This window comes from Cuculus canorus, chromosome 3 (assembly GCF_017976375.1).
Source record: "Cuculus canorus isolate bCucCan1 chromosome 3, bCucCan1.pri, whole genome shotgun sequence".
In the NCBI taxonomy this organism is placed as follows: Eukaryota; Metazoa; Chordata; class Aves; order Cuculiformes; family Cuculidae; genus Cuculus; species Cuculus canorus.
The window spans coordinates 18,309,594-18,332,470 of NC_071403.1; the positions used below are offsets into that span (position 1 = coordinate 18,309,594).

The window sequence follows — 22,877 nt, forward strand, 5'->3', positions numbered from 1 at the left end:
ATGCTCATAGGGGGGCATATCAGAGAGGCATTTAAAAATCTGTTGTTCTAGTAAGGAATGACCTTCAGCTTATTTTCTGGAATGCTTCTGGTAAATCCTTCATTGCCTACCTTTTTAATTCCTGTATGTGGCACCATGCAGTGAATAACATCACTAGCAATGTTGCTAACAACACTCCCTCCCACCTCTAGCATCAATCACATGATATAAAAATTCAGAACTCTGTGTTAAAGATGAGCTGCACACAAAAACTTTACTCAAGTCATTTAATAAAACCATTTCGTTAAAAAACAACTTAGTAGTGATTGGAATTTTACACAGAAAATTCAGAAATTACAAAAATTGGCATTATATAATAAATATAACCAGAATATATAAGAACAGTTAGACAAATTTGGTAGCAAGGTCTACAGAAAACCTATGAAGAGAGATCAGCCATTCCTGAGTTAACTGTTTTTGTTGTTCTGAGATAACATGATTGCAAAGTAAAATGTTCTCTCTCTACATGAGCCTTTGTGTTAGGTGCATCTCTTCTGTCCATTTCATGACACTAATGTTACACATGCCTTCTCTTGGCACAGCTCAGAGGCTCTCCAAATGCCTGAGAAAGAAAATATCCGAGGCCTAGAAGCAGTACTCTAAAAGAAAAGCAGTGTACTGTGTACAGTCTACAGGTAAGACAATCCAAATGACTGCTATGCTGGCTAGCCAGATGCTCATCTAGTAGCTACTCTGAATGACCTAGCCACCACAGAAAAGCTTGCTACCTTCTTAACCAACTCATTCTATTATAAACAACAATGCTCCCTTGTGAGAAGTACAATTTTATTTAACATACTACTGCACATCAGTAAGGCTCAAGCATTTAGAGAGCAATGGCATTCAGAGAGGTTGAGAGCAGGCAAAGGGCAAGAGCGAGAGAGGACAGAGGGAGGAAGAGAGCAAGGGCACAGGACAGCAAGAGCGAAAGGGAGCATGAAGGCTGCCTGAGAGCCTGAGCAAAGGGTGTGAGCATAAGCCTCTGCAAGTCCCTCCATTCCTATGGCACCCTACCAGCTCTCTACTACCGAGCCTCTCAGATGCCAAGTCAGATGGTGCCACATGGCAACAGTGACAGTTGGTCTGGATGCCAAGCTGGGGTAAAAGCATCTCTGACTGACTGAAGCAGCCAGCCAGCACCTATCTCATCTATCAAAGTCCCATACGACACCTTCCCAGACTTTCAGCCAAAAAAGTCACTGCCAGTTCTCCCGAGGTCTGTGTTTGGTTACATTCTAGAAGAAGTTTCCTGGTTTTCTAGGTTAGGCTGTTCAATCAAAGTGCATCTTTCCTCTATTCATATACACATTTATGTAAATTATTCTAGGCTTTATAGTATATCTGAAGTGTTCCATATCTGTATCTAATAAATATTACATGAAAATATTTTTTCAGTATTTACATACGAAACATATAAAAATATAATCATTGTAGGATTACTTCTTCGATTTCATCTTCTAAAGAACCAAGAGTCTTAACTCCTGCCTTGCTTGTAGTGTTTTGCAAACGGTGCCTGCTTAGGTTTCTTCCTTCAGCAAGAAGCTCATTGTCTTCTTTTACTTTAACTTTGCTGGTTTTGTCAACAAGGAGAGTATTACTAGATTCCCAACCTATGTCAAAAGGTGTTGCATCATTATTTTTAGAAAGGATGGTACTGGCACTGCTTCCAAAGAGTTCTTCCATTAAATTAGACTTCTTTTCCTTCTTAGTATTGAAATCCACATTTTCCTTAACATTTTCATCTAGGTTGTCACTTTTTTGAGTAAGCCAACTTGGTCGCCCTGATCCTTTCCCAAAGGAAGGTACATAACTACCAAATGTTAACTCGTTACTTAAATCTGCAGTCCTTCGATATCGTTGCTTCTGCCCTTGTGCTCTTGTGGCATCATCCTGGCTGCCGTCTACAGGAAATCCATTAGTCGCCTTCCTGGGAATCTCAAAGAATTGATTAGTTTTTTCTTTCTTCTCCAGGGAATCTGAGCTTGCTCTATTTATGAATGGTGCTTGTGAAATAGGTTTCGTGTTTGTTACATTTTGCATTTCTTTATCAATTTCTCGCATTTTAGCAAGCAGGAACTCTCTTTTCCGCCGCTCTTCCAGCATTTCAGTGCTTTCTCTCTCTACTTCAGGTTTACGGATTTCTGTCTCCATCTTCGTTTTCTCCTCTTCATCCAATAAAATGCTACTTTCATTTTTCTTTTTGTTATATTCCTCCTTTTCCAACTCTGCAGGAAATGTTAAAACATTATTTAAAATGTTTTATTTTTAAAATACCTTTAAAATAATATTTTGAATACAACGTAAACAAAAAAAATTGAGTTTTTAATATACACTTCTATGAACAACATGGTTCTCCTACTGCAAAAATTAATTCTTCAAAACTTAAAACTAAATTCACACCCAGTTCTCTGCTAGGATATAAAAGTTTACTGCCATCTTCCAAAGATGTTAGGACATTGTTCACGTTTTGCAGTTTTCAGAGGAATTTCATTTCCCATTTCCTGGGTTTGGATGAAAATGAATACAACATCATTGATTTCAATAGGTCTGACTTGCACAGAACTCTATTTTTCTTTGTCCGCACCAATAATTACGATAGTTCTGGAACACATACTTAGGGGTTTGTTCTATAAAGGAGCTACTCCTGTGAAAATATCAGGCCACAAAGTCATGGGAGTCATTACTAGTTTCAGGTAAGGAATAATTTAAAATATACTGCATCTGCTGCACACAGAAAACACCTTTGCACGAGTGTTCCGTGCATCACCACATGGACTCCATGATAGTGTCTGTGCAAATACCACATGTCAGTTCGCACAGCTATAAAGGAGTGCCAAAGGTGCAAACCAGGAATAAATAACTAGCGAGAATCTTCAAATACTTAGGCGTCAAAGAAAAAGGAAGCTTCCCAAATATTTCTCTCTTCCAAATATTTTTCAGTCAAGACAACAGACATGTATGGCCAGAAGTTAAATACAACTGCCTTCAACATGCCAGCATTCCCCTTTTAAAACTTTATTCAAATTCTGACCGATGTTTTCAAAGTTCCACATTATCTGTTGTACTTCTGATCAAGCTTGCATAAATATCTGCAACAATTCAGTTAATGTATTTAATATATATGCTTTTTCAGTAGCACATCATTATACCAAGTAAAGTAAGGAGTTACTGTTCTGTACGTAAGGTGGGGAAAATATCATCTTATGCTGTAAGATGGGAAAGTAGGTCAGAATCATCTTACGTAGAGACAAAACAGAGCAGATTCTTCACTTGTGTAAGTTGTGCCCTGATGTCAGTTGAGGCAGGAGATTCTACATAGAATTTACCTCTGAAAGCTGCTACAGGTTTTTAGAATTCTTCCTTGTCATTTAGAGCGTGTGTTACTGTTCATTAACTATAAACACTGAAAGAGTATTTCAGTACGACAGGAAGCAGTCTATCTAAAATATTTTAAGTTAAGAGACTTATGAATGTAAGCCACTGAGATGTGAAAACCAAATGAATAAAAAAGCAATACTAAAATATAAAGATAGAAACTGACATTTCTCAGATATCCACACCAAATGATTGAGATTACCACAAGTGAAAAGAGAAACAACAGTTTCAAATGAGCCAAGTGAAGTAGATATGTACTGGAAAAAACAGGCCGCATTAAGGAAAACAGATGTTCTATAATATCAAAAATCTACTGCCTACCTCCATAACATCTAGCAAGTCAGAAATAACATCAGCATTTACCTTCTAAGTCATCTTTGTTTTGTAAAAGAAAGTATCTCAGGCTTTAATACTTTTTCATGGACAACATTTTTTGCTGCTGCATACTTAATCACAGCTGAGTACAGGGCACAAACTATTCTATTTCCTGTATTAATTTCTGATTTTCTTTGCATAATATAAATGAAAATAATTTTCCACTGTAGTGATCTCTGCAAAATCATTTTGCTCTCCTCACAAGAATCTAACAGCCTCACTTGATTAGTATTCTATGGCGTATTTTTCAGCCTTCAGCTGCCTGTTTCCTTACCATCACGTAGTTTTTGAAATCTCTCCTCTAAACCCTGTACTTCCTGAAAATGTTTTGGTTTCTCTTCTCTTTCCCTGTCTCGGTCTTGTCTTAATAGGTCTGCTTGCTCTTCCCATCCCTTGTCTTGAATTTCTTTTTCCTGAAATAAATTAATACAAAACTGAAACTGATGGGGAAAAATAATCAATAAAACAAACAAACTCATATGAACTTCTATGCCAATGTGAAATCCCATTCTTATTGCCAAGCATAAAACCAAGCAAGTCATTTAAACCCAACCAGCTCTGACAGCCCAGGGGTTTGGCCCTAAAAATCTTATCACCTCTAACAGTTTTATGCACGTAAAACGAATGAATAGGCCAACTCTATTCTGTATTATACATTTCAGGAAAGTTGCAGCTCAAGTATCATAAAGCAAAAGCATCACTGTGTAAGGGTAGTTCTCTTTAGAAGTCAGAAGATATTTTTATCAAGAGCTTTAAAGGAATGCCAGATCCCACTACCTTATAACAAGCAAACAATTAGTTATACTCTATTTCAATGATCTAATATTTTTACTCGTCAGTTGTTTGTGGATTCAGATAGTTTCACGATGATAATTAAAGTTATGGTGTATTACGTACCAAACAGTGAAAGAGAAAGGTTTAATCTTGGCTGAAAAAATTGGCTAGTGAGTATACACATGCATTTAAAAGGAAAGAACACACAAAAAAAAGATGTTAAATCAGCAGTAAAACCACTAACACAGAAAAGTAGTGGCAATGAAGTGAAGAGAAAGATGGCATAATCCAATATGTTGATGTTAACTTGTAGCTTGTGCTTATTTTAGAGTAAAATAAGCTTCTAGATTAAAATACACTTCTAAAAGAAATGAAAAAGTTACTACTTCATATATACTTGAACAAATAAAGCATGACTAATAGCCAAACCAACTTCAGGTATTTTTCCCTCGAAGATCATCATTACTACATTAAAAAAAAAAAACACCCAAAAATTCATGAATAGATGGCAGCCTAGTGTTTAAAATGCTTGACTTAGGGGAAAAAGAAAAAGAAACACAGCTGCCCAAATCTAATTTATGTTACACAAGGCAATAGCCACATGCAATCTAGACAGGTTTGTAAAATGACATTTAGTTGGATTCCATGAGCTGCACTCATACCAGTTGTGCAGTTCTGTAACTCACGCACTAAAGTACATGCTGGAAGAATGCATACATTAAACTACATCCATACTTACAGAAAGGATTTTGTAAGAGAGAATACATATGAAACAGCCACGAAAAAGCTTCAGTCCTATCAGGAAGCCAGTCAAGACCTTCATCAGAGCATTATTTCTGACAAACAGTCTTTGCCTTATGTAATTTGAATTTGTATAATTTGTACCAGAATCTGTGTCATTCTGATTTGTATTACTTTACCAATCACTTCAAGTTTAGCTTGAGGTCACAGAAGTATTAGCAGTACTTCTAATGGTATTATTTTTACTATAAAAGGGAAATGGAAAAACAAAAAAAAATATCCAACCATATTCACAAAGCTGGAAAAACAACAGAAGAAATACCAGCACTATGACAATAAGAGGAAGTGTTAGATTTATGCATTGTGAAATAAATCTGGGAAGTAAAAGACACCATAATTAGGACCAAAGCAAAAAGAGAGACAAGGCAGCCAGGACAGTTACAACATATTTCCTTATTTCTAATGGTTACTTAAGCAAAGGGCAGAAAGCAAAATGAAGTCTTAAAAACTTCAAAGAAATGACCATGGCAGAAAAAGAAAGTGAGCTAATGGTTATTAGTAAAAAAAAAAAAAGAATATGATGACCTAAGTGTCACAAAAATGGAGTATGATATTCATGGAAACGTAGTTTCTTTTAAAAATAAGAATGTTTTCTAAAATATATTTCCTGTATGTTTATATTTGTACATTCACGCTTATTTTCTAAAATATAAGCTCTGCATTAAACATTCAATCTGACAGATGAGTTAATCTGGAGCAAGTCTCAAATTTTTACTGCACTCACTATTGTAGGAAGAATCTCTTCTTTCTTGTTTACTTTATCACCACAGACAAGTTCCGATTCTGGAAGAAACTCTACTGGTGAGAAGTATCCACTGGTCTGTACGCCTTTTGTGATCTGGGTTCCTTTTTTAATACTTTGGTTGTTGGCTGTAGAAAATACAATCTAATCAACTCATGTTTTCATTTGAAAATGTACCATTATACATCTATCTCTTATTTTTAATGACTTGCATCTAACAAAAGACTGGAAGTGGCAAGTATTGATGAGCTTCACAGTTGTATTTAGCATCTGTAAAAGCTAATTCAAAAAAAATTACATGCAAAACTTCTACTGAAAAGAACCTCCACCTTAAAGCTACTAATAAAATCATTACAGTATACCTAATATTTGTTAAGAAATCCCCATGAAATATCTCTCTTACTCATCTTACTGCTTGTCACAGAAGCTACATGTAGAGAAGCAAACTTATAAAATTAATTTTGCTTATTTGCATCCTTGAAATTGAATAATAGTAGAGCATCTATAATAAAATGAGCACCAGACAAACTGTTTGAAATGCTGGCATTAAATATTTAAAACAGTTCCCTAAATTCCTGCTTATTCTGACAAGTAGATTCTACCGATACAGTGAAAACAGTCTAAGTACACACACAGATACACATTTATACACACATATTTATGTGGGTAGCATAAGGCTCAAGGCTGCCTTGCCACACCAGAAGAAAACACTGCACTGATACTCATAGAAGATTATGTTTGGGGACATATGTGCTCTTTAAGGAAAGAGAGAATGCAGCTCATCTGACAGACAGTAAATTTGAATTAGCAAAAAATAAATAAAAACATCATCAAAATATTCATAGCAGTGAAGTTACAGATTTTTAAAGCCTCTGTAATTTATTGTCATGTTGATGTTATCTACAATCCACTAGAGAATTTACTAAACTACATCCTCCTCCTTCACCCAGGAACATCTGCTATGAAAGAAGTTAAGAACATTGTTCGATGAAATTCTGGGTTTTGGATCCGCCGCAGTTACAGTCAAACAAACAATGCACCCTTCTTTGTAACCAGTGCTGAGTCGAAAGCAGTGCAAAAAAGAAAATGTTCCCCAACAAGCATTGCTAGAAACACTGAACAGCATGAATGATGAAACACAGCACAATAATTTAAAAGTGTTGCTATTAATTTTTCTGCCTTTATTGCTTTATGTAAGTTACCTCTTTTTCTTTGTAGAATATCCGTGTCTTTTCTTGGCGATAGCTTCACCATACGATTGGCATATATATTTTTTGCTTCAAGTTCTCTTTCTTTTTCCTGTGTGTGAAACAGATAGGTATAAAGAATCAGTTACTAACATTTAACACACAAGTCAATAGCAAAGCTGTAAATTAAATAAAAAATACACATTGTACATAGAACCAGAGTAAAGTAATTCCTTGTCATAGCCAACATTTTAAGAAGCAAAATCACATTGCTAACTTTTCCAATGCTGTAAGAAAGCAGATATAACCCCCCCTGAAAAACCTCATTAGCAAAATATTCAGGGGGAAAAAAAAAGCTCCTCTGCAGTGAAGATAAAACCAAGTTCCAATGCTTCCACAAATTTGAATAAGGCTTACAACGTATGGATGGACTGCGCAACTGAACTTCCAGTATTGTAGAGAGTGAAACATTTCAATGCTAGCAACGTTACTTGTCACAGGGCATGTCAGTACCACAGGGCAGAGGCACACTGCATGTTAGAGGCAGAGATATATTCTCCCTTCATGACATTTATTGAATAAAATACATAAATGAAGAGTGAATTATCAGAAATCATCTGATAATAAAGACATTTTTAAAATATCAAACTCTCCACTAAAAAATCAGGCTTAAACCACTCAAAAAAATTTTTTTTTTTTGAGTTACTAATGCTACTGTTAATTCCTTGACAGCTAGTAAGGTGGAAAACCAATGCATCTCCATTATAGAAGTACGTTTGAGAGCTGGGGTTTCAAGGAAATTTTCCTGGAAACAAAGTATTTGCTCAAGTCTTATTTATTTTTTGCGTTAAGATAAAGTGTGTAGGTAGACAACAACAATATTTTTAGTCAAATTTAGAATTTGGGCAAAGATAGGGTGGGGACATGCAAATAAACCTTTGCACAAATTCAGTAAAACACGTATATATCATAAATACATTAAATTAATCTTCTCACAAGCCTACTGTGATGCTACTATACTAGTAACAAAATACTGTATACATTTGCAGATTTCGTTTTATAAACTAAGCCTTCACAACCTAATTCTCCAGTAAATCTTATGATTTAATCACAATGCTTGGCTACATACTTGATCTCGCTTTTCTTAACTAGTGCTAACAATGACGATTAACATAGAGACATTCCTCTTATAAACACTGCAGGGTCAGTGCACAGAACATTTCAATTTAAAACAGGAAAAGAAATCACATGTGGTATATAATTAAATACATATCAGAGAGAGCAGTCACCAGTAAACTATCCAAACCTGACTACAGATACTTCCAAAGATAAAATGCCAGCACGTGGTAAGCAGCTTGTATTGCTTTAAATTTTACCTTCAGCTTTTGATTTAGTTGACAAAGCTCTTCTTGGAGAACTCTGTTTTCTTCTTGAGCCTCATATATCTTTTTTTTCTTTGAATGTAATTCACGTTGAAAACTGCTACCACTTAATTCAAGATTTTTTTCCAGATCCTTCAATTAAAACAAAATAATATTTTTTGAATTACTGAAGTACTTTTTTAATAGTTAAATTACTTAAATAAAATCAGAGTAAACCAGCATCTTGGATTCAGATATTGGCTCCACCACTACTGTAATAGTGAATACGCTTCAACCCTTTATGCTAACTTTGAGGGGGCAGACAGAGCACCTGCAGATGCTGCAGTTCATCTTCCTGGAATACTGAGAGGTGGTTTGAAGACATGATGGGAACACACATTACTTTCTGCAAGGCTCTTGGCACACTAGACCTCCAGATACCGAAGACAAGTTTCAAACTGATGGTTAAGAAACAGAACGCTTCCCTGAAAGTGCAGGATTAGAAGGAACAAGATAAGAATCAATTTTGAACCTTTCTACTAGAAACAAATTTGTGATTTTGTTTACATACCCTCACCTTGCAATAGCTGTTTTAAGTGAACCTGCGATGATGGGAAAAGATAAAAACGTAGAAGAAAATACTTTACTTTTTAGAGAATGATTCATTTTAACATTTTCCAGTACCACAAATGCTGAAATGCGTGATCATAAAACTACAGATGCCAGATGGTGACTCTACAGGGTGAGGCGATTTGGGTAACTCAGCATTTTTTACCTTGGTATTTTGGGATTTATTTTATGGAAGCTTAGTTTCCAGCTTAATCCCTCGGATTTCCAGATCCATTATCTCCGTAATGTAATTTAGGTTTAATTACTAATATAGACAAACTTTAACATCATTTTAATGGCCAACAGTTTCAGCTAAAAATAGTATTGCATACTATAAAATACCAACAGTTTATTAGTGTTACCATAATTATTTTTAAGACGAAGCTTTAGACATATTTGTAAACATTTTTGCTGAATAAAACATAATGCAAAACTTCTTAAAATGGATACCTGTAACATATTCTAAAGCTCACTTAGGTATTAAAAAAATGTTGCCATTTTTTTCAGCTATACATGTTTCTCAGAATTTTAGTACAGAGTTCTGTAAATACCCAGAAAATGTTGAACAAATGCTTCCCATCCAAGAGGTTAAGTTAGTTTGCATAAAGATGTATTATAGCTGCACGCATTTCTGAAACATTGTTACCAGTTACAAAAATACTTAAAAGCACAAGTCCACAGTATATATTCTGACAAAATATATTTAATTTGTAAACAAAAATTTGAATGCACAGCTTCCAAGTATGTGACTATATAATCACCTTGGAAATAATTTACTTGAGGATTGTTATGTGCAAAAAAAACCCAAAACAAAACTGATTTTCCATTTGCTACACTACTGTGAAAAGGTACAATTCATGAAGCTCTTTATGGTAAGAAATATCTGTCCCAGAATTCCTTACAAAAAGAAAGCCATCTCACCTTGATCCTTTTTTCACTGTCCTCTAGCCTGTTCTCTGCATAGGCTAGTTTCTTTGCCAGGTCATCTCTTTCGGCAAGGTGCTTATCTGCAGACAGCTTTTTCAGTTTCTGTAAGACAGTTTTTGTCCTGTACAGTTCATCTTCCGAATCTTTCAGCCGTCTCTCGGTTGCACGTTCTCTCTCTTGAGATTTTCGTAGGCGCTCCCTTAATATTCTAACCTCATTGTTGTGCCGAGCAAGGAGCTGAGAGATTTCGTTTTCTGTATCTTCAAACTTATTCAAGGCTTTCTCCTGCCTGTGCTGAAGCCTCTTCAGTGCCCTGTTTTCTTTCTGCAGCTCATCCAGTTTGATGTGGAGTTCAGTCAGTTCATTTCGGAGCTCATTGATTTTCAGCAGCCTGGCAGAAAGAACTCTTTTTGTAACAAGATCTATATCTTTTGCAGGAGAATCCCTAGTGAGGCTCTGAGAACGGAATCCCCACTGTGTCCCTCTTTTGCTTGGTGCATATTTGGAACTCAGTTTTTTTGTGGCTAAGAAAGGACAAATAAAAAGCATGTTTACTATAAGGCAATGCAATTCGTCTATCCAGACATCCTTCTTGGAATAAAGCTCTGCCTGAAACTATTTTACAATACTTAGACGAGATTTCAGCTCTCAAAACAGACAATAAAATCATAAACATGATAGGCTTATGTTCCTTTTCATAGATAAAAAAAATAGAGATTTATGTTCGTGATGTACTATGAGAGGTAATATTTGCAGCCATCAATATAGAACCACTGTAAAGCAATCATCTGCAAATTGTATCAGAAATAACAGCCATATTCTGTTACTATTTGAAGATGCTTATTAAAATGTTTTAGAAATACTGTACTCTTATGCATACAATGTTATCAAATGCTTTTAAAATGGCAACAATTAGCTGAGTGTTAGTTAGTTATGTTTTATGCAAGATGTAATTCTCAGATATATGCAGTAGTATTTTCAAATCCAGCTGCCGTGCTTACAGACAAAACAGCAGATTTCAAAGGCTCAATGCAAAAAGCCTCCAAAGCAAAATTACAAATCCCACGGAAATTCATTCTCCTTTGAATAATTTATTCTTGTATCACAAATTATTTTCCACAGAGTATCCCTATTTGATTACTAGTATGCACCACTCACACTCCTATTTGATATTATTATTTTATTATCATCCCTATAGATAAAAGCTAAACATTTTGTTTCTATCATATTTGCCTCTCAAGCCACTCACAGAATGAAGCATATAATCCACCAAAAATATCTCTTAAAACAACTGAATATACAGAGAGTACATAATTCATTAAGGTACATCAGTGTTCAGAAGAAACATGCTGAGCAGCAGCTTATAATTCAGGTTTGAAAGCTGAGATACAGCAGTAGTGCAGTCACCTATAAACAGACAGTGAGTGTGTGCGACAGCAAATTCTTCCCTTTGGCATTCACCATATTTCTATTATACAGCGAAAATAACAGCTTTAAAATATTTTCTTACAATTTCCTTTAAACATTTTGCACACGCATTCATTTTCTGCTTGATGCTCATTTTTATCATAGCTTGGGCAAACAAAAGAAGGGCTCTTTTCCCTCTACAAAGAACACTTACGTAACATTCAGGTGCAAAAATACTATCTAATACATGCACTGCAGGTACAATGCCACTCCAATCACCAATTAAGAGAGTTCCCATTAACCCTAGTCTTCCAGCCCCTTTGAAGGATTTCTTCACATTTAGGGCAGAACAGAAAATTCCAATACCAAGTTTGCACTTTTGACCAAATAGTTAAATCAGGGGATAGTGTCTTTCAAGAACAACATGACATTCACAACACCTTCATGTAACGATTATGTTCAATTCACAGAACCGGAATCACTAGGTTGGAAAAGACCTTTGAGATCACCAAGTCCAACCATACCTGTCCACTGTTAAACCATATCCCCGAGCACCTCATCCACTCATCTTTTAAATACCTGCACAGATGGTGACTCAAAACCCTCCCTGAGCAGCCTCTCTGCCAGTGCCTGATAACCCTTTAGAAATTCTTCCTGACATCTAATCTGAATCTCTCCTGGCACATCCTAAGGCCATTCCCTCTCGTCCTATCACCTATCACTTGGGAGAAAAGACCAACACCTACCTCAGTACGACCTCCTTTCAGCGACTTGTAAACACTGATAAGGTCTCCCCTCAGCCTCCTTTTCTCCAGGCTAAGCAACCCCACCTCCCTCAGCCACTCCTCATAATGCTTGTTCTGCAGCTCTTTCACCAGCTTCATTGCCCTTCTCTGGACACGCTCCAGAATCTCAATGTCTTTCTTCTAATGAGGGGCCCCACACTGAACACAGGATTTGAGGTGTGGCCCCAGCAATGCTGAGTACAGGCGCAAACCCACCTCCCTGGTCCTGCTGGCCGCACTGTTTCCGATACAGGCCAAGATGCTATTGGCCTTCTTGGCTACCTGGGCACACTGCAGACTCATATCCAGCCACTGCTGGCCAACACTCCCAGGTCTTTCTCTGCCAGGCAGCTTTCAAGCCACTCATCCCCCAGTCTGCAGCACTGCACGGGGTTGTTGTATTCTGGCTATGTAATCAAAGAACTAGTCATTCTATACTGCCACATTAGTAGACTTTCATTTGTCAGTTTTTTGCAAGTGCCCAGTGTTACACTGTAAGGCTCAGTCAACCAGGCTTCCACAGGAGACGCATCTTTAGGAGTACTTTGTCAGAGAAATCTTAATTGTCTCTCTTTTACAGACTGCACAGTAAGGACTTGCCTTGAGTCCTTGGCCTCAAGTCTTTTTGTCAAAGGCAAAAAGACAACATTAGCAACAAAAGGCTATAATAAAAGCCACATTAACTTGTTATGAAAAATATTAATAATTCTGAAAATCACCCTCCTCCTCATGCATGAACATCGTCCTCCTTATGCAGGAACAGGTTAATTTCAGTTTTCAGAAGAGTAGTTGCTGTCTACCTGCCATTTGTAGCATAATTCAGTCTTATTTGTAGAGTCTCATAATGGTAGTTTCCCACTTCTATTTTAGTTTTCAAAGATAATTAAGTTACATAGCAGCAATTTCCGCTATTTACCTACCTTGGTAGTGCACAAGGCTGTTGGAAGTTCGGGTTTTGTGATCTTTTTCTTGGCTTGTAGATGGATAGCTTAGTGTTGGCGACTGGCCAGATGAATGAGATGTGTTATCTTCATCTGAATAATAGGAGTCACTATTTTTATCCCCCTCTGATTTCCTGTCGTGTTCAGAATCTGGGGTCCTTACTCTTTCTCCCATTTTTCAGATTTAATTGCTTTCCAGATTTTTCTCAAAGACTCTTCATTTTGACACAAAGGACTTTTCAGTTGTCACAATGGAAGCAGCTGGATTATTTCCTTGGATTTATCATCTTTGTCTCCAAAGCATGAGATCGTGGCATTTCAGTCCAGCAAACAGTTAACATTTAGAATGCATTTTTTCCTGTAACGATTTAGAGAGGAAAAATAGTGAGAATGGTCTTGCTGTTCAGTTGAGAAAGAAAGGTTAAAAATAGTAAAAAAAGAAAGATAAAAAAATCAGTAAAATTATTCTGAATTCCTATAACCTTATGCCATGCGCTGTGCTACATTAGTTTTATTATTTATATTAAATGTGACAGATATCACTCTAGGAATGCTACTAGCATTATACTCAGTATTTTGAGGCACTTCATCCCTGAAAGAGAAACCAGAAAACTAACAAATCTGAATCTAGAATAAGGAATTACTCTCAGGTTAAAGAATGGGAAAAAGCAGCATTCAGAAAACAAAACAGAGGACAAGCAAAAGCTTGACTCTAGTCAGGAAAATAATTTAAACATATTTTACAATTTTTTAACCAAATAAATTATCAACCTGCTCATACGACTAGAACTGAGATATCTGCAGAATTTGACCATATCTTCCATATTTAAATTTCTGACACTCCAGTGATGTAAAATAATGGGCTTGGAAATTGTTCGGCCCATTTGTTTGGAGGACATTCTGTCCCTGACTACTGATGAGGCTGCACGTGGTTATCACAGTCTTTTCCTCAGAAAGTACTATCATCCTCTACAACATCTAGTGTTTCATGCCTTCAAGAACTGGCAGTAGCACACACGTTTGTGTTGTGTGCTTCATAGGAAAAATGCAAATACAGCCTTTTGGGTTTTTTATATCTGATAAGAGAGATCACACTGTTAGTATATATCTGCAGCAGACATAAAATGAGAAAGGATGCTCCAGCCGCCTGTCTTCTGATGTAAACTGAAAAATCCCTAATTTCAACTTAAAATCTTATTTTGCATTTTTTGGAGCCATTTTCTGAGAATATTATGGAGAAAATAGATTCAAAGTTTTCCCCACCTTCTCCATCAAAAGAATTTTCTCATCAGCTTAAGAAGTATTTTACCAAACGCACTAAGCCTCCCATGTCTTTTGTCTTTCTTGCCACTCTTCACGGCTCTCAAGCTTATTTCACCATCTACGTTCCCTCAATCCAGCTTCAGGACATCAAGTCTCTAGTGGGTGAATAAATAGGACTTGTAGCGGAGCCCATCAGTTCTGCCTGTTGAATGACATAAGCTCCTTGCCCATTTCTAAATGGTAAAGCAAATTACACACAAAAAATTGAGCAGCTTTCAATCAAAACTCTTCTCTACTGCAGGGCATACAACAAGCTTGTAAATGAGCTATAAATCTTTCACTATATTATTCCCCAATAAAATAAACCTAGCATGCTTCTCGGCCTTCTGTTCCCCTGTCTAGACACGCAAAATTGCATACCCAAGGAGAATAGAAGTGTCAGCTGCTTCATTACAGGTTTCATTACAAATTCAAGCTTTCTGGCTCAGTTCACTCTTAGCACAACTGTCTGCATTGGAATCCATTTGCCCTCATAATCTATACAAAAGGAATTACAGGAATAAATATCCCAACACATTTCTAAATTGGAAAGCTACTGGGAAATAAATCCTGAATGATTTGGAAGAGGTATGTTTTTCTTTACTCAGGGAGTAAGTTTCCAGAATAATGTTTTTTTAAACACCTAAATATTTACAAAATGCTCCAAATAAATGTCATGCTTAAAATTTATGTCAGAGAGGATTCTGATGAAAACTAAAATTGCATTGCAATGTCCAGAAAGATGATAACCATGCTTGAGATCACTTATCCTAGCAATTTCTAAACACATCCTGGAAGGTATCAGTTACTGCAAACATTCAAACGACCAGTAATGACTGTTCTTTTTATTTCTGAAATAATGCAGTTTTTGAAGATATTTCATAAGTATATACCTAACCATGTATACCAAAGCTACAAGCTGGTAACAGTTCCATTGCTGATCATCAATGGCATGCAGTTTTGGGAGCTGGGTAAAAAAACTTCTATAGGCAACATACAGAAAAAGAACAAGTACTTAACCTATGTAAAACACACCACATGTAGTAAATTCAGATGTAATGTGGAATCATGAATCAACGAATAGACTAAAGAGCAAGGAGCACAGTGTTTCAAAAGGATAAAAAAAATGATCTCAAATGTACCCCAGGCAAGGAAGAAGAAGCCATGACTATCCTTCTCCAACCAGGGAAGGATTTGGGATGCTGATGACTTCCTGCAAAGACTTCCCACTCCCAGCTGAAGCCATTTAAGTCCCAGAAGAAGAGTTGCGGAAGAATGTAACACCAGATAAAGGGTTTGGTACTATAGCTTGTGCCTTTATCACTGTGACTTAACGTAGCTTGAACCATCTTAGTACCTGGACTTATACTACGTCTTTGATTAGACTGTTAAGATTTTGATTAGACTAACAATCAGTTGTTGACTCTATACCGAAAATGCGTTCCTATTTTGCTCATAACAACGTGCTGAATAAAACAAACTGGTGGAAATTCAAGCAACCTAGTCTGTTACATGGAAATCTGCCCCAGTGCCACGGGGACATACGTGGCATCCACAGGAGTCCTGGACTCCAGGAGTGGGCACATCAGTGTTAGAGGCACTACCATATTTACAGGTGTTAACCATGCCTACCTGGGGGCAGGGATTACTCTATGTGGCAAATATCTGCAGATATAGCCAAGATACACCGAAACTATATCTGCCTTCAGGACACAAAAGGACAGAAAGACATCATCATGCATAGACATTTTGTTGAGAAGAAAACAAAAATGAATGAAAACAAATGGGATCGGCATTTAGGGAAAACATCCTGATGATTGAACTGTAGGCATTAATGTCTAATCATATATATATATAAAATAAGAACACTCACTTTCACTTACTGACTTAAAGCTGATCAGTTACTTTAGAGTCCCACAAGTGTTTACTTAGGAGCAATAATCTTTCAGAAGAATGCTTTTCGGAACTCATACACCAGACAAATTGTAAGAACTGGAGGATTAGAATTATCTATCACTGCTATACTAGATATTCCCCACTTTTGAGAATATTTTGCTAAGCATCATTCTGACATACAGCAACATAAATGAACAGTAATTTTTGATGTGTTCTAGAAGTACTTTTTCAATGAATTGAAAACAAATTGAGAAAGATGAACTAATAAAAGCTCCCTTGAGGAATCACCGAAACCATTTTATGAATCTTCCAAAGGTTTTCAGTTTTATAAATTGGTAATTTTACCATATTTTCCATACAAACCAAGAAACCTTAGTCTGCCAAGTGTTGCCAAATTCAGTTTTCCACCAGTTTATAATGTAATTTGATTAACAAAGAATGCACAGGTTATCTCAAGAACAAATTAATAACTAGGATATTTGAGCTTTACTTCAGTTAGCCTAAGGACTGTCTAATTAAGAAATGTTTGGGTTCATTGACTTTTCAATTGTTACCACCTAGTTTGAGTTGATTATTCTGTGACCAAGATCCACAAAGATATCTATTTTCCCTTGGTACATTCAGTAAGTTTGTGAGGAGTGTGTGTACTGAACTCCATAACCACCACCAACCCCCCAGCTCTCTACCTGTGAAAGCTCCACGCACGCTTTTAGAAGCCAAGATCAAGACCAGATCAGTATAGAGTAGCTGAAGCAAATCTGGGATTTGTACAAACTTTAGGAAGAGTTTTGGTTGCAGAATTTCATACTCCTTCACTTCAGCAACTTCTACTACTACTTTTCTTTATGTATTTTGCATTGAAAACACAGAATCACGAAATCGTTTAGGTTGGAAAAAACCTTTAAGATCATCAACTCCAACCCTTACTCTAACACTGTCAACTCCACCACTATGTCCTGCCCCTAAGCACCACATCTACAAGTCTTTTAAATACCTCCAGGGATTGCAACTCCACCACTTTCCTGGACAGCCTGTTCCAGTGCTTATTATTACAAGAACAGTCAATCTCCAGGTCACTATGAAGGATGTGACAGATAAAATAGAGGACATAAAACAACTGCAATGGTGGCAGACTACTGTTGCTTTATCACTCATAAGTAAATCACAGAAACAGAACTATACTTACAGGTATTAAGCAATAGAGAGAAAGGAATATTACTCAATCATTCTTCTCTCACAATAGATGCAGAGCTTAGTTCCGTAATGCAAGACTCATAATACTTCTAAATTCCTTTTCAAACTTAACACCTTTCTATGACCAGAAGCTAGACGCTTTTACTGGTCACCATATGACACCTCCTCAATACAAATGCTGATCTTTAATGGTCCACTCAGTTTTCCTACCTACTCTGAGAGAGGGGCAGCACACGCAAGAGCCAGCTTCCACACAGTACAAAAGCATCAATCCAAATTATTAAAGCACTCAACTTAAGAATAAAGAATAACCTCAAAAGAGATTTGTCTTCTTCTTCCACCTGTCTTTTTCAGATCCAGATACAGTATTTTTTTCCAGAATAGATAAGAGCAAAAGAATTTACCTGTATCACATCAAAACATATTCACTGATGAGGCTTTAGTGAGAAGTAAACCTTTCATTAGGGAAGCTTTCTGCAGCTGCTGATTTAACTGTACGCTTTTCTTCTAAGTTTACCAGCTTTTGGTAAATTACAATGCTCTATGGTTTCAAGCCAATGTTAAATTTATCTGACTCTGTGACAGTAATACTTTATGTTACTTTCATCAGAGATCTCAAAATGAAAAACTTGCTCTGAGTCTCAAGTCACACAATCATAGAATTGCTGGTTGGAAAAGACCTTTCATACGATCAAGTTTAACTGTACCTGTCCACTACTAAACCATATCCCTAAATACTTATTCTACCCATCTTTTAAATACCTCCAGGATGACAACTGAAGTGAAGAAATTTTTCCCATTGTCCAATCTGACCCTCCCCTGGCACAATGTGATGCCATCGATGTTTGGGCTGGAGCACCTCCCATGTAAGGACAGGCTGAGAGAGTTGGGCTTGTTCAGCCTGGAGAAGAGAAGGCTCAGAGCAGACCTTAGAGCGACCTTCCAATACCTGAAAGGGGCGACAAGAAAATTGGGGAGGAATTGTTCAAAAAGGCTTGTAGTAATAGGACTAGGGGTAATAGGTATAAACCGGAGATGGGCAGATTTAGACTAGATATAAGGAAGAATTTCTTTACCATGAGCGGTGAGGCACTGGCACAGGTTGCCCAGGGAAACTGTGGCTGCCCCATCCCTGGAGGTGTTCAAGGCCAGGTTGGATGGGGCCTTAGGCAGCCTGATCTAGTGGGAGGTGTCCCTCCCCATGGCAGGAGGATTGGAACGGGATGAGCTTTAAGGTCTGTTCCAACCCAAACTATTCTCTGATTCTATGATTCTCTCTCGTTCTACCACCTGTCAGTGGGAAGTAAAGACCAACACTCACCTCTATACAACCTCCTTTCAGACAGTTTTAGACAGAGATAAGGTCCCCTCTCAGCCCCCTTTTATTCAGGCTAAACAACTTCAGTTCCCTCAGCTGTTCCACCCAACACATGTCCTCCAGCCCCTTCACCAGCTTTGTTACTCTTCTCTGGACATGCTCCAGCACTTCAATGTCCTTCTTGTAGCGAGAGGCCCAAAACTGAACACAGGATTCCAGGTGCAGCCTCACCAGCGCTGAGTACAGGGGCAAGGAAGAGATGCTGGAGATGTTTTTCCAAATCAGATAACGCGCAGACTAGTCCCCGCAACCAGGAAAGAGAGATCACGCTTTGAAATCCTCACCCAAGGCGGCCCAGGACCTGGTGTTCCCTGCTTCAACTCACCCATTCCCGAGGACACCTCTCCCGTTCCCAGAGCGTCAGCAAGCCCTTCTCCTTCCAAAGAACAACATACTCCGCATTACTTCAAACGAACCCTTTAAAACCACAAGCGGCCGCACATGGACCGTTCAACCCCACCACAAATGACACCCTCTCCCTTCCCCACTCCGGGACGAGCCTCCTCTCCCCCCTCCGCCAGTTCCCAGCGTCTCCCCCCACTTCCCACATCCCGGTCCCAGCGTCTCTCCCCTCACACCCACCCCGCACGCCGAGGCCGACAGCACCCCCTCAGCCCCTCGGGCCCCGCGCGGACGCGCCGGCCGTTGCCACGCTACGCTTAAGGGGGCCGCGCGACGCCCATTCACTGCGGCTGCGCGAGCGGGGGTGGGTGGGGGTGGGTGGGCTCTTCTCGCCAGCCACTGGCCAGCCGGCCTGTCAGCGTGACGGCGCGCGGAGGATGGCGGCGGATGATTGGCTGAGGAGCTAAGGGGGCGTGGCGTATGTATGCGTGCGCTACGTTGAAGCGCTACGTGACCCCCACAACGCCTCCGTCACGTGACGCCTCAGCGGCAGGGGCCGGGCCGGGCTTTGATCCACGTGGCCCGAGCGGCCGGGTGGGGGGGGGCGGGGGCGAGCGGGCAGCGCCGCCATCTTAGTTGGGGGGTGTGCGGAGGAGTGGGCCTTGCAAAGAGTAGTTGCTGTTACAAAAGTGGGATATTTCTATTTAAGCTAAAGTAAAGTTTTCATACAAGTATCTGTATAACTGTAACGAGGAGCAGCTGAGGGACCTGGGGTTGTTTAGCCTGGAGAAGAGGAGGCTGAGGGGAGACATTATTGCTCTCTACAACTACCTGAAAGGAGGTTGTGGAGAGGAGGGAGGTGGCCTCTTCTCCCAGGTGTCAGGGGACAGGACAAGGGGGAATGGCCTCAAGCTTTGCCAGGAGAGGTTCAGGCTGGACATCAGGATAAAACTTTTCACAGAAAGGGTCACTGGGCACTGGCAGAGGCTGCCCAGGGAGGGGTGGAGTTCCCGTCCGTGGAGGTGTTTAAAAGACGGGTAGATGAGGTGGTTTAGTGGCAGATAGGGATGGTTGGACTTTATGATCCAAGAGTTCTTTTCCAACCTAGTGATTCTATTATATTTTTGATACTGTGATAGTATGGGTTTACTTATAGCATGGTTGGGTTTTATTTTTTCAAATACTGTTTCTTCCAGGCTCTCTTACACTAGTCCTTTTGGAAATGTTAACGTCTCATGTCAAGTATGGTCTGTGCTGAGCAGAGGTGTCTTCTGTAATCACCTCTATCTGCAGTTGCTCCATATCTCAAATGCAAGGTCAGGCAGAGCTGGAGCCAAAGCTCCAAATTAGCAAGAGAGTTGACACTTGTGAAGTTCATAATCACATTAAAACTAATACTCAGAAAGTCATAGAATATGCATAAGACTTCCTGGGGAAGTTTATACATATGCACATAAGCAGGAAACATATTCTGCGACTTTGTCTCGCTGCACATGATTGATTGAGATCAAAGAATGGTTTGGGTTGTAAGGGACCTAAAGCCCATCCAGTTCCAACCCTCTGCCGTGGGCAGGGACACCTCCCACCTCCCACCAGACCAGGCAACCAGCCTGCCCTTGAACACTTCCAGGGATGGAGCAGCCACAGCTCCCCTGGGCAATCTGTGCCAGTGCCTCACCACTCTTATTGGGAAGAATTTCTTCCTAATGTCTAATCTAAATCTTCTCCCCTTGAGTTTAAAGCCATTCCCCCTCATCCTGTCACTCCATGCCTTTTTAAAAAAGCCCTTCCCAGCTTTCCTGTAGCCGCTTCAGGTATTGGAAAGTCGCTCTAAGGTCCCCACAGAGCCTTCTGTTCTGCACGCTGAACAACCCCAACTCTTGCAGCCTGTTCTAGTGGCAGACTTGTTCCATTCATCTGATCATCTTCGTAGCCCTGCTCTGGACCGGTTCCAACAGTTCCATATCCTTCTTGTGTTAAGGATCCAGAACTGGACACAATACTCCTGCTGGGGTCTCAAAAGAGCAGAGTAGAGGGGGAGAATCCTCTCCCTCAACCTGCTAGTCACGTTTCTTTTGATGCAGCCTGTGATGCAGTTGGCTGCCTGGGCTGAGAGCACACATTGCTGGCTCAAGTCGAGCTTCTCATCAATCAGCAGGCAGTGGTCCACCTTGGTGCTAGCACCCAGCATGAACCATCCTCCTCATACCCTTCGGAGAAGAGAGGCAGAGAGGAGCCTCAGGTGGCCTTGGCCACTGACTGTCATCTGGGGAATGGGGGTTTGTGTCAGAGCGACCTCTGGGAATAATGGCTCATCAGAGAGCAAAAGGGGAAAAAATCTCTTAGCTTTAATATTTAAGTACATCAGGAAGCTGGATGAATAAGCAATATACAACAGGTTCTATGCATATGTGTCTGCATGTGCACTGTGTGTGTGTCATGTAAAGTAAGAGCACAACTCTCTTAAACCTGGACAAAAGAAAAAAGAGGTATCAAATAAAATCATAGAATATACTAGAACTTAAAGCAAAATGGATTGTACTGACAAAAGGATAAGAGCGCTGAGTAAAGCTAGCAAGTAAGCTTGAATTAAAGGGCAGGCCAACAAGGCTGTTGTGTTTTATTCCACAAAGAATTAACAACTTCTGCAGTGCTACGGGCTTGGGCAAGAGTGGCTAGAAAGCTACCTGGTGAAAAAAGAACCTGGGGATGCTCATCAACAGCCACCTGAACATGAGCCAGCAGTGTGCCCAGGTGGCCAAGAAGGCCAACAGAATCCTGGTGTGTATCAAAAATGGTGTGGCCAGGAGGACTGGGGAAGTGATAGTGCCCCTATATTCAGTGGTGATGAGACCACACCATGAATATTATGTTCAGTTTTGGGCCCCTCAGTAGAAGAAAGACATTGAGCTGCTGGAGCATGTCCAGAGAAAGGCAACAAAGCTGGTGAAGGGTTTGGAGAGCAAGTCTTAAAAAGAGCGGCTGACGGAACTGGGGTTGTTTAGCTTGGAGAAGAGGAGGCTGAGGGGAGACCTTATTGCTCTCTATAGATGGCTGCCTGAAAGGAGGTTGTAGCCAGGTGGGTGCCAGTATGTTCACACAAGTTACAAGTGATAGGCTAAGAGGAAATGACCTGAAGTTTTGTTGGGGGAGGTTTAGATTGGATATTAGGAAAAATTCCTTTACTAAGAGTGGTGAAGCCTTGGAGCAGGCTGCAAGCGGTGGAATCTCCATTCCTGGAGGTAGTAAAAAAGGCATGTAGATGTGGCGCTTCACAACATGGTGTAGTAGACATTTTGGTACTGTGTCGGACTTGGTCTTGGAGGGCTTTTCCAACCTTAACGGTTCTATGATCTATGGTTTCTAAACTGCCTTTTATTACTGCAAGGTACTGCAATTTTTTATTTTTTTAATGCTAACTTTTAGCAGTGAATGTAGTCAA

At 39.2% G+C, this 22,877-nt stretch overlaps 1 protein-coding gene across 8 annotated transcripts; it reads right to left on the reverse strand.

Annotated features, from left to right (window-relative positions):
• Window positions 1-278: 278 nt before the first annotated feature.
• LCA5 (lebercilin LCA5) lies at window positions 279-19,776 on the reverse strand. 8 transcript variants are annotated; one of them, XM_054063470.1, is made up of 10 exons: window positions 19,676-19,774; window positions 19,419-19,469; window positions 18,478-18,664; window positions 13,303-13,681; window positions 10,185-10,714; window positions 8,670-8,807; window positions 7,309-7,405; window positions 6,089-6,234; window positions 4,064-4,202; window positions 279-2,264 (listed from the first exon to the last, which is right to left on the reverse strand). In XM_054063470.1, exons 4-10 carry the CDS (start codon window positions 13,496-13,498, stop codon window positions 1,465-1,467), a joined length of 2,046 nt encoding a protein of 681 aa, XP_053919445.1. In that variant the 5' UTR covers window positions 13,499-13,681; window positions 18,478-18,664; window positions 19,419-19,469; window positions 19,676-19,774; the 3' UTR covers window positions 279-1,464. The 8 variants fall into 8 exon arrangements, with proteins under 8 accessions (XP_053919445.1, XP_053919447.1, XP_053919446.1 ...); XM_054063472.1 differs by lacking the exon at window positions 18,478-18,664 and having other exon boundaries at window positions 19,676-19,776; XM_054063471.1 differs by lacking the exon at window positions 19,676-19,774 and having other exon boundaries at window positions 19,419-19,563.
• Window positions 19,777-22,877: the final 3,101 nt, after the last annotated feature.